The 18,216-nt window shown below is 36.2% G+C and overlaps 1 protein-coding gene across 1 annotated transcript in view; it reads right to left on the bottom strand.

The window, feature by feature from the left end:
• The window catches only part of LOC134664418 (sorbin and SH3 domain-containing protein 1), a 198,000-nt gene that overhangs the window by 158,149 nt on the left and 21,635 nt on the right, over positions 1–18,216 (bottom strand). The window contains exon 4 of the mRNA XM_063521052.1: positions 1,741–2,742. Within this exon, the coding sequence (XP_063377122.1) occupies positions 1,741–2,742 (1,002 nt within the window). The remainder of the gene's footprint in view (positions 1–1,740; positions 2,743–18,216) is intronic.

The raw sequence follows: 18,216 nt of genomic DNA, 5'->3' as shown, positions 1-18,216 counted from the left end.
CTATATCACGTCAAATCTTCCAATGTCACACTTGGTAGGTAGTTATTTATCTAATCATAATCACGTATTATGGCCCATTAGTAATTATTATTGTGTTTCCCAATGACTATCCTATAAAATACAATCAGAGTCCAAAATGTGCAAGTGCCCAAAGAAAAGTAAGAACCTAAACAAACCAACCGTTCAAAATAAAATAAAATTACAGTTCTTAAAATATGTAGTTCTTCAACTCTCTATGTAACGCCTGTAAGCAGTATGAAGGCAATCGTTCGTATCATCTGTTGCTATAAAAACTTCAATAGGCGTCTGAATGAATTTATTTCTTAAATACGACAAAATACTTGCAAACTGATACCAGATCATGTGACCCGGCTTAGTATATTTTAGAAACAAAATTGCATTCGTAATCATTAAGGTTCTCCAGAAAATACTTTCGAAATCAAATGCAAATCCGTTCATCTCTCGAAAACCGAATGGCAATTCCTAATAGAATTCGTATCTGCAGCAATAAATGCATCTGCAAATTTCCAAAATCTGTCCGAAATACCGCTGCTACTTTCAAAGGGTATGCAGAGAACTCATTAATATTTCAATGCCTTTTACCCGGTAGGTAGGACTTTTTTCTGAAAACAAATGCGGTGATCTGCATTCAGGCGCGCCTCTCAGCCACTCCGATAGCTCTTTAAACAAGTCTGGATCAGTTCTCGTACTCACACGTGACTCGTAACTTGGGAGGTTTTAGCGAAGGAACTTTCTTAAAGTTCTACTAATGATGGAAGTCTTACAACTTGATAGGTTCTCTAGAAGCTAATACACACTACACTACATAGTTAAGTTCATAGTGATGTCTGGGTCCCGAAAGGCTGCGGTATGTGGTATGTCGCTAAACGTTCAAAATCATGTTCTATTGTCATGTTTTCAGCTATTTATTGTAATACAAACCGGTATAGTTTTCAAAACTATTCTAGGTAATTGTTTATCTTATTTAAGCTCAGTTATACAATTTCGTAAAGACTCGTATTCACCGCTCCGATTAATCTTGAAAAATACTGTGCGAAATGTTGAAACTTTTCACTCTAGTGCGGTCTATCTACATGTTTCGTACAAGCCCCTTTTAAAGTACTGAGTATAAATCTGCGCTTTAAAAGAGGCATGCACGATAATTTAACAGTACAATTTCTCATGATTTAATGTGTACGGGCGTGTCGCCAAGGTAAATTATTGCTGCCGCCCCTGGAGCCGTGTAAACGTATAATATAGTTCAAGATACGTATTGCCTCGTATCACCGATTATAAATTGTGTCGCAGGTATCTAATGCGTTAATTCCCGAGTAGCACTCACAAACGTGCGTACACGCGACATGCTTCAGGCTTGAGGAAAGTCATCGACATAAATCCGTCGTATCGGAACCGGGGGCTTTAACAACCGCCCCTTCCTTCCGCATAATACGTCTCGCTCAAAATTAACTGCGTTGCATACGTGACTACGGCAGAACTATGTAATATTTGATGCTTTAAGCCTTCGGAGAGTTTCTCATCACTTGAATGCCTGACATAATGTATCATGATTCATGACTGACACCGACAACAACTACTTTAACTACTTATTTAGTGTTATTTCAAGGGTCAAGAATTACATTACTTTTAATCAATATTTTAATATGCTATTGCATACGATAATGTCGCTTAAGAAACCCATTATTCTAAATCTACTTATTTAAGGACTTAAGCTAGACTTACCTTCAGCGACATCGTTGTTCAGATGCACAAAGTGATATTTAGCACTTGAAGATGCGGAGTTTTGCTCCTGATTGTTCGCTCTCAAATTATCGTATCGGTTTTGAGTAGGCGTTGTCGGGAAATGTTCGTTTCTTGTCGATTGATGTGTGGAGCCTTGATAATATTCTTTTGATGCTTGCGTTTCTGGTAAACCAAAACTTTTTCTTTCCCCATTTATATACGAACTTTTTGTATCTCGATTATTTTCCTCTCCAGATCCGTTGAAAACAATTTTTTTAATAGTCTTCACTTCCTCTATTTCACTTATCTTATGCTCCGTGATCGTCGAACGCTCCGTTATTTCCTTCGACTTATGAAAACTATTATCGCTCATGGAATTTGTCATATTTTTAGTCTCGCTTTGAAATGTTCCGTTAAATTTGTGCTCTGGATTTAAGTATTTTTCAAACGGGTCACTATTTATTCGGTTGGATCGAAATGGGTTTTTCATTTCATTTTCATTTGGAAGACTTGGATTGTCTCGATTAACGTTATCATAAGAATTATCACTTTTACCATTGGCAGTAGAGTTAGCATTTAAACCAAACCCATTAATTTTTTCAGTAAAATTTGAGGAATTTTGGTGACTACTGGATCCAAAATCGTTTGAGGCAAAATACGAAGGGGATTTTAAATCTGGACTAGAGTCATTGGGTTTGTTAGTTTTATTTCTATCTAAAGTAGATATTGACGATTTCCCATTCGATATAGGAAGTTTGGAAGCACTTGTATAGTTCGTGGGTAATGTTGTATAAAAGGGGTTGGTTGGATGGAACTTGAGAGGCTGTTCGACGGGCGCGGCCGATTTCACCAGAGGGGTGGAGTTGAGAGAGGGTAATGAGTTTAGTGACGAGCGAAGGGGCGACGACGGGGCCCAGGTTTGAGTTATCGGAGGCTTGATGGTTGCATAAACTGGCTCTTGTAGCGTGGCTTCTTCTGTTGATGCCAACAACTGCGAAGGCCCTGAAACCAAACACAAATATGTTAATTGCTAAACTGTTCTGAGATGATAATAACATCGATAACAAAATAAATAAATAGTTGCTTAAGAAAAAAAACATAAAACAACTCACGATTATATTATCAACTTATTCAAAATAAAATTGTAGTACAGCTGCAAATATACAGCAAAAGTAAACAGAGGCAGAGACTTCAATTTCCAAAGTACAGGAACGATTTTATATCATAAAGTTTAATCTAACATAAACTTGAGCATTGCTCTAGTCGTTCATTGTGGAAGTTCCTGCACTAACTCGTCCTCATAGTTATATTTCCTTCCAACATTCCAAGCAAACAGCGATAAAGTCGCCGCCTTGTAAACTGTAATAGAGCTGTTATTCAAGGAAGGCATATGTAGGTATAGTTCATTCAAGAGTATTTGTGACTTTTAGTCGTAAGTCGCGAAATATAAGGTCGTAAATTTCCAAACGTATGCGGCCGCGGGAAATTATTGTCAACTAGCTGTTGCCCGCGACTTCGTCCGCGTGGAATCTTATCTTCAACATTTTACATCTTTAGTACCTATAATTTTCATATCCAAGCAATGTTGAAATTAAGTACTTTTCTTTTTTAGCAAGTTGTATGAAGTTTTATTTCAAGTGGATTTTGATGTTGGTTGCTGAAATTACCTTTCTTGTATTCTCATAATAGGTACCTATGCCCTTATACAAAGATTAAAGTTCCGCACTCACAAAAAGTTCAAGTTCCTAGCTTAAAATTAAATTTACACCCCAAGACGAACTTTCACCCCCTTTTTAACCCCCTTAGGGGTAGAATTTCCTAAAACGTTGCAATCACTTTTTTTGTAATCGGCTATTATGCCTTTCTAAGAAGTTTCAAAGCATTTGTAATGGATTAAAATTTTCAACCCCTCTTTAACCCTGTTAAGGGACGAATTTTACAAAACGCTGAAATTACTTTTCCTGTCTTCTAATAATATCCCTAAATACAAAGATTCAAGTCCACCACTAGAAATAGTACATTGTGTATTAAGGGCGGGAAATAAGAAATTACGAACGAGTGTCAATTTTAAGCCCGACGCGAAGCGAGGGCTTAAAATGTTCACGAGTTCGGAATTTCTTTACCGCCCGTGGCACACACAATGTTTTTCATCACACTTGTAAGGAAAAAAAGGAGAATTAATAAAAACAAACTTCTGTATAAAACACTTTTCCGCCCTAGGGCGAAAATTTCAATTTCCCGCCCGCAAGCCCTACGTGTAAATAAGTGTTTTTCATCACACTTGCTCGGAAAAGATTTTTTCCGCCCTAGGGCGAAAATTTCAATTTCCCGCCCGCAAGCCCTACGTGTAAATACATCTTTTCCGAGCAAGTGTGATGAAAAAAATTTTGATTTCCATACAAACTTTCAACCCCTTTTTCACCACCTTAGGGGATGAAATTTCAAAAACGCTGAAATTAGTTTTCTTGTATTTTAATAACATATCTTTTTACGAAGTTTCAAATTCCTATCTTAAAAGAAAACTTTAACCCCATACAAACTTTCATCCCCTTTTTAACCCCCTTAGAGGTTGAATTTCTCAAAATCGCTTCTTATCTCTTGTACACTTTATAAATGCAATCTGGTGTGCAAATTTCAACTTTCTGCCTTTTGTAGTTTCGGCTCTGCGTTGATGAATCAGTCAGTCAGGACACTTGCATTTATTTATATAGATGAAACCGATGGTGATATTTAAAATCTTCTTATCTCTTAAAATCTGTCTAAAAGTTTTTTTGTGTCAACGCAAATAAGCCTAAAGCCTGATGCTTGATGGTAAGCTGCTACCGTATTATAGACGCTTGAAACTCTAGCGGTATAAATATGCATGATGCGAGTCCATTAAAACCTGAAGGCTTTTTTTTTAATTCATTAGGTATGCCTAATCGAAGAGAATATTTATAGTTACTCGTTCAATTCGCTCGTGTTCGCCGTCAAATAGGAATATAAGTACGAGACAACAACAAAACGAAATACACTAGGAGGCGGTATATGAATTATACGTTTCTTGGCGAATATTTTGAGATTCATATTGCGAGTTAAATTACGAGTATAACAGACGGGCGTACGTGAAGGATTTCCATAAGCCAGGCACTAATGTGCGCGGAGTATTCGAGACTGGATTAGTCTCAAACGTAATAAAAATAAACCTAGGTACCCTGAGAATATGCCGATGCACATACATAATTGTCTATTTCTTCAGACCAGCAATAAGGTTTACTGTGCGAATGGAAAATCCTTTATTTTAGTACCTACCTATCTATTTTAGTACCTACATATTGTTGTATATTTTGGTACATATTGCAAACTTGCTTCTAGTTAGGAGTGTTGATTCTTTTCACCCTTGACTTTGTGTACAATCATTTTGTGAAGATTATGAAAAACAACGAGCCGTATTTGCGGCTCACATAGTACGGCAACTATCAATTCAGTAATACATTCGCATTCACGATCTTACGAAGTTTACGACAGAGGCATTTCGCATCTATACGGGCAATACCATAAATTCTCGTGTTTATCTCTGGTCCTGATGTTTACGGACCCAAGGATCGAACTGTGGCCGTAATAGGGCTCACGGTTTTAAGAAATACTTAACTAGAATAATATAAATTCGTGATAGAAATATAATCATTACTGTCATTAGGTACCAATCAAAGAAGAGAGTAAAATTTTAATGTGTAATTTAATTCTTTGGAACTGGCTACAATACAGTCCAAGCGGACGTTAGGTTCACTCAGTTGCAACTTGCAGGTAACCGGACAAATCGCGCGATTCGGAAAATGAATTACTATTATTATTTTACTATTTCATATCTAGTGAATCTCTATTTCATTTCCCGAATCGCGCTGAAAATATTCACGAAAGGAGAGCGATTAGGTACCTATAATTAAACTCACTACTGTATTGATAATTGAAGAGACAACCGGGAAACTTATTTATCTATCTAAACATTCTAAAACATTTCACATAATTTCTTAGTTGGACTTCTGACCACGCATACATACAGATAGATATGAAGACTACACAAGTTCTGTTATTTCATTAGCTAAACATAAGGAACCACACTGCATAATCCTCCTACTGGGGCCACTATGAATCTCTAACAATAAGCCAAGTAACGTACCTATAGCCTGGAGTCTCCGTCAAGCCGAGAGATTGCGACTAATCTCATCCGCGGCCAAAGCTGGGATGCATCCGACCGGACTCTATTGCAAATCAGTCGATATATATAACAATCTCACTTTTAACAATATTCAATTTAATTTGTAGAATAGCAAATAAAATGTAAAATACACTAGCAATAGAAACATCACATCTTACGCTCATGAGTATGATCATGTACACCTTCTCACGGACAAAAAAACTTAAAGTTTTGGAGTCTGGACCTTAAAACTGAGAGCGAGGTTCTGCTTCCGCCGTTAGTAGAAGAGCCGGCCGCAAATTTTCTAACCGACTTGATACCACGATGAAATGCACAATGGTTTCCCATAAAAGTGATGCTAAGTCCGAATTCGATAGTCTGCCACGGCGGAACTTGCCGAAAGTACGAAAAAGAAGGCCACTTCCGGTGCGAAAAAAGGGGGCTGATTTAACCCATCTGATACCGAAATAATAGTTATGGCAGCAGTTAGAAATTTACATGTAGACACATAAAAGCGAAGTCTGCCAGTATTTTTTTTGCCGGAAGTGCTTGGCAGACGCTCTCAAAGGTGGCCAGCGGGACCCCTAATTTAACCCATCTGATACCACCATGAAACCAATTCCAGTCGGTAGGTATGAACCCTCATGTCAGGAATATATAAGTCTGCCAAGGCTTTTCCTGCCGAAACACCTTGGCAGACGAGATTATGTAAGCAAGGTCGGCATCGGTTACCCTACACTAACCCATCTGATACCACCATGAAACCAATTCCAGTCGGTAGGTACGAACCCCCATTTTAGGAATATATAAGTCTGCCAAGGTTTTTCCTGCCGAAACACCTTGGCAGACGAGATTATAAACAAGATGACCATCGGTTACCGTACACTAACCCATCTGATACCGCCATGAAACCAATTCCAGTCGGTAGGTATGAACCCTCATTTCAGGAATATATAAGTCTGCCAAGGCTTTTCCTGCCGTAACACCATGGCAGACGAGATTATGTAAGCAGCATCCACATACGAGGGATCCGTATTTTGGGATTATACAGATTACGGACATTATTAATAGCTGTAGGCTTATTTATTACTTTATGCTTATACATATTTGTATATTATTATGTTATTAATAAAATATATTTATAATTTATTAAACCTAAACTTAATACATTGGGAATTCATTACCTGCTTACGGCAGTAGTAGGGATAAGTGGGTCAGTTCTGGCTCACTGAGCCAGGCCAACAGTCCCTCCCCCTTTTTTCCCTTGTTGAGGCCCTGCAACCTTGCCTTGAACCCAAACTAATGTCATTGTAGCTCGAATCTAACCTAATTTATTTTTATTGCTTTTAGAATATTTCAATTATCTACTTTTGCAAAGTTAAAGGTTATCTCTATTTCGCAAAATGGAATTTTAATGTGACTTTAATGTATGTGCAGTCTACTTAGTAATTGGGTTTAAAGATATAAAAACACACATTTTATTTCCTATCCTAAGTATCCTATCCTAAGTTTATTCAAATAATATTCTGAACATATATAGTAATTAGACTGGTCATATTTTTCATAAAATCGATTTCGACTGGCAAAGCATATAACTTTTTGGCAACCGGATTTTTTAACCTAATTAGACCCCGCTGAATCCGAATTTGCCGGTTGCTCGATCGAAATCTTGACCGGAAGTGAGATATTTGACATTAAAGGTCCCTTTTTTTCGTTTTTCGTAAATAACTCTTAAACGGTGGCACATAGCAAAAAATGTTCTATTACATAAGTATTCTGCATAAAATTGCCTACAAGAAAGATTCAGTACAATTTTTCGCTAGGATCTATATTCAAAGAGATTTTAACGCGGGAAATTTAATTATAATCACTTCCAAGGTCCCGTTTTTTAGGTTTTCGTAAATAACTCATAAACGGTGGCCAATATCAAAAAATGTTGTTAGACGTTAATAATCTACACAAAATTTTGAACAAAAAAGATTCAGTATACTTTTCGCAGGGATCAATATTTAAAAAGATAATAAAGAGGGAAAGTTAATTATAATAAATTCTAAGGTTCCTTGTTTTTATTTTTTCGTTAATAATTTGAAAAGTATGACTCATAGCAAAACAAAAATCTTATACATAAATAATAAACGTAAAATTTCCTACAAGAAACATGCAGAACACTTTTCGCTAGGATCAATATTTAAAAAGACAAAGCAGCGGGTAAGTTAATTATAATCAATTTTAAAGTCCCTTTTTAGTTTTTTGTAAATAACTCGTAAACGGTGTCCCATAGCGAAATAGGTTTTTAAGAATAAATTATCTACATAAAATTTCCTCCAAAAGACATCTAGAACACTTTTCTCTAGGATCAATATTTCAAGCGATATTAAAGGAAGAAAGTTAATTACAATCAGTTCACAGGTCACAATTTTTTAGTTTTTCGTAAATAACTCGTAAACGGTGGCCCGTTGCAAGACAATATTCTACATAAATATTAAACATAAAATTGTCCACAAAAAAGGTTCTTTACGCTTTTTCGCTACGATCAATATTTAAAGAGATATTAAAGGGGGTAAGTTAATTATAATCAATTTCCAGGTCCCTATTTTTAGGATTTCGCAAATGACTCGTAAAATAAGGCTCATAGCAAAATAAGTTCTTAATGTTCTTGTAAATAAATAATCGATATAAAATTTTCTACGAAAGACATATGGAACACTTTTCTCTTTTTAGGGTTCCGTACCTCAAAATGAATAAAAACCGGCCAAGCGCCAGTCGGACTCGCGTTGCAAGGGTTCCGTACTTTACCCAATTTTTAACAGTGTATTTTATATATGTTAAACGCGAGTGAATTGCCTTTAAAAAACCTGTAGGGATCGGTCCAAAAACTAAGTAATGTCCGACTCGCGCTTGACTGCATAATTCAAATAGGTTTTCCTGTCATCTATAGATTCTATTCTGTATATTATTTCAAAATTTTAGACCCAGTAGTATCGGAGATAAAGCCCCCTTCCCCAAAATAAAACATTGAAATACAAAAAAATACCCCCCCCCCCACTTTATCTCCGAAACTACTGGGTCTAAATTTTGAAAATAAAATTAAAATAAAATAGTTCTTTACCTATATAGACGTAAACCTAAAAATAGGAACCTGGAAATTGATTATAATTAACTTACCCCCTTTAATACCTCTTTAAATATTGATCGTAGCGAAAAAGTGTACAGAACCTTTTTTGTGGACAATTTTATGTTTAATATTTATGTAGAATATTGTTTTGCAACGGGCCACCGTTTACGAGTTATTTACGAAAAACTAAAAAAAAAGTGATCTGTGAACTGATTGTAATTAACTTTCTCCCTTTAATATCGCTTGAAATATTGATCCTAGAGAAAAGTGTTCTAGATGTTTTTTGGAGGAAATTTTATGTAGATAATTTATTCTTCAAAACCTGTTTCGCTATGGGACACCGTTTACGAGTTATTTACAAAAAACTAAAAAGGGACTTTAAAATTAATCATAATAATACAAATAACATATAACTAAGGCTTACAAATAAAAATTAAAACTATAAATTTAAGAAAACAAACCGCTCCTTGCCGTTCCCGGTGCAAATGTGCCCATGATGCTCGCAGCATTTCCACGCTGGATCACCACGGACAGCCTTTGCACAAGGAACGACTCGGAGCGGGGACCCTCCCCTTTCTGTCTGAGTCGACGTCCCAAATCACGAGTGAAGCGTTTCGCGTCGGCAGAATTGAGTATAATTAACTTACCCGCTGCTTTGTCTTTTTAAATATTGATCCTAGCGAAAAGTGTACTGCATGTTTCTTGTAGGAAATTTTACGTTTATTATTTATGTATAAGATTTTTTACTTTTCAAATTATTAACGAAAAAATAAAAACAAGGAACCTTAGAATTTAGTATAATTAACTTTCCCTCTTTATTATCTTTTTAAATATTGATCCCTGCAAAAAGTGTACTGATCTTTTTTGTTTAAAATTTTGTGTAGATTATTAACGTCTAACAACATTTTTTGATATTGGCCACCGTTTATGAGTTATTTACGAAAACCTAAAAAACGGGACCTTAGAAGTGATTATAATTAAATTTCCCGCGTTAAAATCTCTTTGAATATAGATCCTAGCGAAAAATTGTACTGAATCTTTCTTGTAGGCAATTTTATGCATATTACTTATGTAATAGAACATTTTTTGCTATACACCACCGTTTAAGAGTTATTTACGAAAAACGAAAAAAACGGACCTTTAATGTCAAATATCTCACTTCCGGTCAAGATTTCGATCGAGCAACCGGATCGGATTCAGCGGGGTCTAATTAGGTTAAAAAACCCGGTTTCCAAAAAGTAATATGATTTGCCAGTCGCATCAAGAAGGAGAGCGATTTTGAATTTTTTTGTCTAGTCTAAATATCATTACTTATTCTGTGTACAGTGGAGAAAACGAAAGAAATCATGCAATTTGATTTTGCTATTTTTAAATAAAGAGTAACTAAACAGTATTTTCCACAGTTGTTGGTAATGATACCATCTCTTCATGAACATTTTATGATACCTAACCTTCCAGTTTTCGCCCGAATTAATCAAAAACTTCACCAACTCCATTTACACCAACCAAATAGAAAACGGGTCCGTGTCCGAATTCGCGATCTCGAGTCCGGGTCCGCGTCCGGGTCCAGGTTCAGGTAGAAGTCGAATTCAAAATCTTGCTTGTTTTGCCAGTGGGGTAACTTGCTTAACAATCAATTAGAAAAAGAGAAGTCGTCGAGGAGTTCCGTTCTGATCACCATCAGCAATACCACTTCATCAAATGCCACTGTTCTTAATGTAAATCACTATACAATGCCATTAAGATTTGTAGAGTTCCCTCGATTCCTTATGGATCCCATCATCAGAACTTGAGCTTCACGAAAATATGACTTAAAAATCTAACGTGCTTAACAAACATAACGAAGAGGACAAATCCCCAAACATGAGCTATGCGTCGTTGAAGAGTTCCATTCTGATCATCATCAGCAGTTTCACTTCATCAAATGTCACAATTCTGAATGTAAATGCTTGGTTTGTTTAAAATCCACCAGTATCACTATATGTTAGAGTGGTTCAAAAAACATTTTTTTTCCTAAGGGGCACCCCCTTATTTTGTTACACTTATTATGTTGATAAATTGAGATTATAGTTGAGATAAATTAAGAAACTTGGTGTATAAGTTTCTTAATTTATCTTAACTATACTTCGTTTTTTTTAGCATTAGAAATTAGGTAAACAATCTTGATGTGTCTTTTAATTGAAAAACACATTTTAAAAATAAGTTACGGCAAATATGTAACAAGTATTAATCTAGTACGATCATTTATATTCGTCTGCTTTCATAAGTAATAGTTTTTGAATTTTGAAAAGCGTTTTTCAATTAAAAGACATGCTAAGATCGCTTACCTTCTTGCAAGTTCTTTCTAATGCTAAAAAAACGAACTATACAATAGTGATGGGTAGGACATCAATTTTAAATGAGTTTGTATGAGTACCTCATTTTCTAAAATGAGGTGTTACAATGTCTTACTTCAAATGAGGTGAGGTACTAGCATATTTTTAGCGTCGACTATTCGATTAATCCAACGGGCCAACGGTGCAAAAATATTTTATAAATATACATATTTATGTATTCATCACTTCCTTTGTAAATTAATAAATAATAATAATTAAGGAGTGCAATTCTGGAGGTAGAAGGTAAGAATAGAACTTATAGGAGAAAGATCCCACATAGTAGAGTCTGTGCGGAAAGAGAAGAGTCGTGGCAGAAACGGGAACTAACATTTTAAATTTTATATGGCAATCAAACCTTTGACACCTGTCTTGTAAAAAGTAAACAAACTTCTGTCATTGTATATTTTTATTAACAAAAACCGCAAGTTTTATGTATATGTCGGAGCCTGACACCAGAAAGACGTATTGCAGCGTTATTGTTCATTATTTTAGACGCCTGTATAAAATCGATTAGCAATGTTGAGCTACGTATTATTTGATACTTATTGATTGTAACAAAATAAATAAAGTTGTGTAGAGAGTAACGCCGTCTATTGGCCCATTGTTGATATAAAGTTGCGTAGAGTAACGCCATCTATTGGCGTGTTGTTGAACTAAGATGACAGGTAGAAGGCTTTGGAACGTCGAGAGGTTTTTCTCGAGTGAGCGTAGGCACGAGTGGCGTTTTTGTCGGTATGTTGGTAGACTGGTCGAGCAGGTTTGCCAACTTGACTTGAAGCGGGAGCAGGGTGGCTCCGCCGCTGGTAGTTCTTCTTGATCGGACCGCGCTAGAGATCGGACGTACTCGTTAGCCAACCTCGTGCCTAACTCGCTACGTTCCTGAAGGCTTATACCTGAAGGATTATTCTGATAGCTTATAGAATCTAGCCTTCTTTAACCATTTAGCTAAGTGTTTTATTTCAAGTGTTATTTTGGTTTCTTATGTTTCATTAGTAGCTTACTTTTGTGAAATAAAGAAAGGATGTGTTATGTGTTGTTTTAACTTGTTTTGAAAATATTTGTCCCTCTGAGTTTGTTGCCGGTCCCATATCTAAATCTTCTTAGGTCAGATGTCTAGGGTTGTAGCCGGCTTAGTTTGACTTGAATAAAGATTTTAACGGTTTCATGTGATCTTTTTATTTTGAAAGTAATCCGTTAACATCCTTAAAGAAATTAGTTCTTTTTATTATTTAGTACTGAAATATAGTAGGCACTAGTATGGTTAACGAGTCCGAATATTTATTTCATGTACTGGTAGCAATGGTAGCATACTGGTTTAGCTGTGAAGTAATACATCGAGATACTACCCCACGCGCCAACCGCCTTTAAGACCGTCGGTATTCGACATATATAATATTTTCAAAACACGATAAAACCGTACATAAAACCACAAGGAAAGTTATATTTAACATTGTTCGGTTTTGTCAGTGGAAAGAAAACGGCTAAAAGCCGACTATCGACTTACAAAAAGTCGCGGAACGTGTTTCCGCTATTCGCGGGTATTGATGTTGTATTTAATATTAAATAACTACCTATTTAATAAGCCCCCTAAGTAACTTGTCTCCGGTACATAATCGGTAAGTATATTCATTCAAAATATATTAATTTTCATAAATATGCAGGTCATTCATGATCTTTAAAATAACTGACAAATAGTCTTGATACTTGCTATTTTATGCATATTTATATGTAATTTCTTTTTCAGGATTGTGTAAAAGTACCTACGGTATCTCGAATAAAAGACCGCTAAGTAGGTGATATGCAAGAATTCGTAATCTACGTGCCGGATTCAAGCACATCCAGTTCAGATGAAGATAATTCTATGAGTGTCCCTGGTTGTTCTGAAGCTAGCTCAAACATAAGTGACATTTAATATTTTAATTCTGAGATCGATTACAAAGAATAAAACTTTTTCTAATAAAATATTTCTTTATTTGTAAGTTCGTTTACTAGGTTCTGAATAAAACTTTTTCTAATAAAATATTTCTTTATTTGTAGGTTCTGTTAGTTACGAAATTATATTTTATATTTAGCAGTGACTTTTCGGCGAAGTAAAATATCGTGAGATGAGAGAACCGGACATATCCCAATAAGGCCTACCTACTTATGCACTATTTTTATTCATATTCATATTTATTATTAATAATGTACACATACATTACAAGTCAAGTTTACAATGGGTGAAATATATCCCAGTTAAAATTACAGTTCTATTGCCCAATTTCTACCCGATCTACCCGGTTTTAATAACTGTTGGACTGCACAGATTAGGCAGTACATAAATGAGACTCTATCTTGTTTGGTACTAAAATTACAGTTGTACTGGGCAGATTCTTAACTAGTTTTAGCAGTTTTGTCAATCGCACTGTCACTTTTTAGTATCTACAAGTGTGTTTTAAAAAGAAAACTAGTGCCTGCGCTAAATCAGAGGATTGAGTTGAGGAGCCGACACCACCACCAGGCTCCGTTTAGTAAGCCGTGGTAAAAAACCGGAACAAAAGGGATTCAAGTATCATGACCTTTAGTGTCGTACTATAATCACGTGACCAGTGTTGTCAGCATAGCAAAAACCATAAAATAGCACTGGCGCGCCCTCAAATCCCACGACTCTTCTCTTTCCGCACAGACTCTAACTTAATTTGCTGCTTTTATGAAACTTGTTCTAATTTAGCTCTTTTTTATTGTTAGATTGTTTTGTCCTCCTCCTTGCTACTTGATATAGTTTTAAGTATAATAATCACTAGCGAGAGCGACCCGCTCCGGCTTCGCACGGGTTAACAAATTATACATACACCTAAACCTTCCTGAAGAATCACTCTATTGATAGGTGAAAACCGCATGAAAATCCGTCCAGTAGTTTTTGAGTTTATCGCGAACATACAAACAAACACACATACGGACAGACGCGGCGGGGGACTTTGTTTCATAATATGTAGTGATATATTTCATAACCATAAAACTACCACATTTTTAACAAACTAAGGAGAACAAATTCAATATTTTCACATTATATAGAAGTGACTAACTTACCACTTCAGATAATTTAACAGTAATATCATCAATATGATATTAAACAAAGCACCATTCGCTCCGGCCGCCGCCGGCTACATTTACATTTCATTTTTTCATGCAAAAGGCACCAAGGAAGATCCGCGGGTAAATTTAATGGCGAAAACGATGTCCATATTTTGTTATTTTGGTATAATTATAAGAATTATCACTAGGTATTAGGTATTAGAGAACTAAAATTAGCTACAACGACGTACGAACGAACAAAATAAATAAAAATATGTCACAATCATAATTTATCAGTCCGAAGTCGTTTACAAATAATGTTAATAAAAAGTATTGCAAATTCAAATCGTTATAATTTACATCTACATGTTTATTTTACCTATGCAAATTATACTTACTTTTTATTTAATAAACTTGAAACTTATTGAAATGATCATATATTGTGTACGCTACAGTATTATATTTCAATAATATTTTAGTCACTAAAGGATTACTGTTTATAAGCAAGCTTCGTAAATGCCTGTCTGGTATACAGAGTGCGTACCGCGATCCATGTTCGTCATGTTGCCTCCCTGTCACACTTACGTACGAATTTACAAGTGCAACAGAGAAGCAACTTTTCTTCATTTGAGACATTTTGAGTTTTGTATGTCGGCGAGCAGGCGAGCACCTAGCGCCTCGTGCCATCCAGGGACTCTTTTGCAAGTTGTGAGGAGCGTTGATTTTTTGAGGTTCGCGAGTGAATTTGAAAGGATAAGAGTTTTTTTGAAATTTGAAGTGTGTGAATGATTTGTGTGGCAAGAGGTGTTTGTGATGCGCGCGAGTAAATGAGTAAAATGAATAGAGGAGTGAAGTAAGACATTTTTGAGTTGAGTGGTACAAATGAGGTGCCTCGCGAGTGAGCGACTCAACACTGCTATACAAGGTGGTGCTCAACCACGTTGAAATTTTGTACGTTGTTTGAAATCCAACAAAAAGAGTAACTATGATTCAGAATTTTATTTAAAATATCTGGTTTCACACTATTTGCACATGTGATGTATAAGTTTTGAAGTAGAAAAACATTTTCTTACAAAATAATATCTTTTAAATCACACTTTCAAATAATGTGAAAACTACTACTTACATAAAAATCAAAAAAATAGTAACTTATTTTTTTTTTTGATTTCATACAATTTGAAAAATGTCAATGTGTTTGAGCACCCCCTTGTAGTTAAGATTGCAAGATGCTTGGCGTATTTTGTCAACATAATAAGTGTAACAAAATGAGGGGGTGCCGCTTCTTCTAGCTAGAGTTTGAATTTTTCCCATACAAACGTGAACCACCCTTACAAGATTTGAAGAGTGCCCTCGATTCCTCATAAATCTCACCATCAGAACTGGGTTTTGACAAAGACGGAACCAATCTGTATGTATATACTTACAAGTTACAACTCAACTAAAAAAATAATTTTCAAAATCGATCCCAAAATGACGGAGATATCAAACATTAAAAAACCGAATTAATACCTCCTTTTTAGGGTTCCGCAGCCAAATGGCAAAAAACGGAACCCTTATAGATTTGTCATGTCTGTCTGTCTGTCCGTCCGTATGTCACAGCCACTTTTTTCCGAAACTATAAGAACTGTTGAAACTTGGTAAGTAGATGTATTCTGTGAACCGCATTAAGATTTCAACACAAAAATAGAAAAAAAAAACAATAAATTTTGGGGGTCCCCCATACTTAGAACTGAAACTTAAAATGTCGTTTTCATTAAACCCATACGTGTGGGGTATCTATGGATAGGTCTTCAAAAATGATACAATACAATACAATACTTTTTATTGCACGCCTCACATACACTTAGTTTACAATAAATGGACAATAACATAAAAAAACCGGGCAAGTGCGAGTCGGACTCGCGCACGAAGGGTTCCGTACCATAATGCAAAAAAAAAACAAAAAAAAAGCAAAAAAAAAAACGGTCACCCATCCAAGTACTGACCCCTCCCGACGTTGCTTAACTTTGGTCAAAAATCACGTTTGTTGTATGGGAGCCCCATTTAAATCTTTATTTTATTCTGTTTTTACTATTTGTTATTATAGCGGCAACAGAAATACATCATCTGTGAAAATTTCAACTCTCTAGCTATCACGGTTCGTGATAGACAGACGGACAGCGAAGTGACAGACGGTCGGACGGACGGACAGCGAAGTCTTAGTAATAGGGTCCCGTTTTACCCTTTGGGTACGGAACCCTAAAAAGACAATAGAGGTAACAACAGGCGGTCTTATCGCTTATGATATTGAGGTTTCTAATATCATTTATTTCTAAACTGAATAGTTTGCGCGAGAGACACTTCCAAAGTGGTAAAATGTGTGCACCCTCCCCTCCCCCTTTAACTTCTAAAATAAATTTAACTTCGCACTGAATGATGACATCGTACGGGGCTTAAAGCCCCCGTAACGCAGTGAACGTGTTAAAGTCACATTAAAATTCCATTTTTCGAAATAGAGATTTCAACATTTAACTTTGCAAAAGTAGATAATTGAAATATTCTAAAAGCAATAAAAATAAATTAGGTTAGATTCGAACTACAATGACATTAGTTTGGGTTCAAGGCAAGGTTGCAGGGCCTCAACAAGGGAAAAAAGGGGGAGGGACTGTTGGCCTGGCTCAGTGAGCCAGAACTGACCCACTTATCCCTACTACTGCCGTAAGCAGGTAATGAATTCCCAATGTATTAAGTTTAGGTTTAATAAATTATAAATATATTTTATTAATAACATAATAATATACAAATATGTATAAGCATAAAGTAATAAATAAGCCTACAGCTATTAATAATGTCCGTAATCTGTATAATCCCAAAATACGGATCCCTCGTATGTGGATGCTGCTTACATAATCTCGTCTGCCATGGTGTTACGGCAGGAAAAGCCTTGGCAGACTTATATATTCCTGAAATGAGGGTTCATACCTACCGACTGGAATTGGTTTCATGGCGGTATCAGATGGGTTAGTGTACGGTAACCGATGGTCATCTTGCTTATAATCTCGTCTGCCAAGGTGTTTCGGCAAGAAAAACCTTGGCAGACTTATATATTTCTAAAATGGGGGTTCATACCTACCAACTGGAATTGGTTTCATGGTGGTATCAGATGGGTTAGTGTAGGGTAACCGATGCCGACCTTGCTTACATAATCTCGTCTGCCATGGTGTTACGGCAGGAAAAGCCTTGGCAGACTTATATATTCCTGAAATGAGGGTTCATACCTACCGACTGGAATTGGTTTCATGGCGGTATCAGATGGGTTAGTGTACGGTAACCGATGGTCATCTTGTTTATAATCTCGTCTGCCAAGGTGTTTCGGCAGGAAAAACCTTGGCAGACTTATATATTCCTAAAATGGGGGTTCGTACCTACCGACTGGAATTGGTTTCATGGTGGTATCAGATGGGTTAGTGTAGGGTAACCGATGCCGACCTTGCTTACATAATCTCGTCTGCCAAGGTGTTTCGGCAGGAAAAGCCTTGGCAGACTTATATATTCCTGACATGAGGGTTCATACCTACCGACTGGAATTGGTTTCATGGTGGTATCAGATGGGTTAAATTAGGGGTCCCGCTGGCCACCTTTGAGAGCGTCTGCCAAGCACTTCCGGCAAAAAAAATACTGGCAGACTTCGCTTTTATGTGTCTACATGTAAATTTCTAACTGCTGCCATAACTATTATTTCGGTATCAGATGGGTTAAATCAGCCCCCTTTTTTC

This window comes from Cydia fagiglandana, chromosome 5 (assembly GCF_963556715.1).
Source record: "Cydia fagiglandana chromosome 5, ilCydFagi1.1, whole genome shotgun sequence".
In the NCBI taxonomy this organism is placed as follows: Eukaryota; Metazoa; Arthropoda; class Insecta; order Lepidoptera; family Tortricidae; genus Cydia; species Cydia fagiglandana.
The sequence above is the reverse complement of the archived record's forward strand: the minus strand, read 5'-3'. Positions and strand labels throughout refer to the sequence as shown.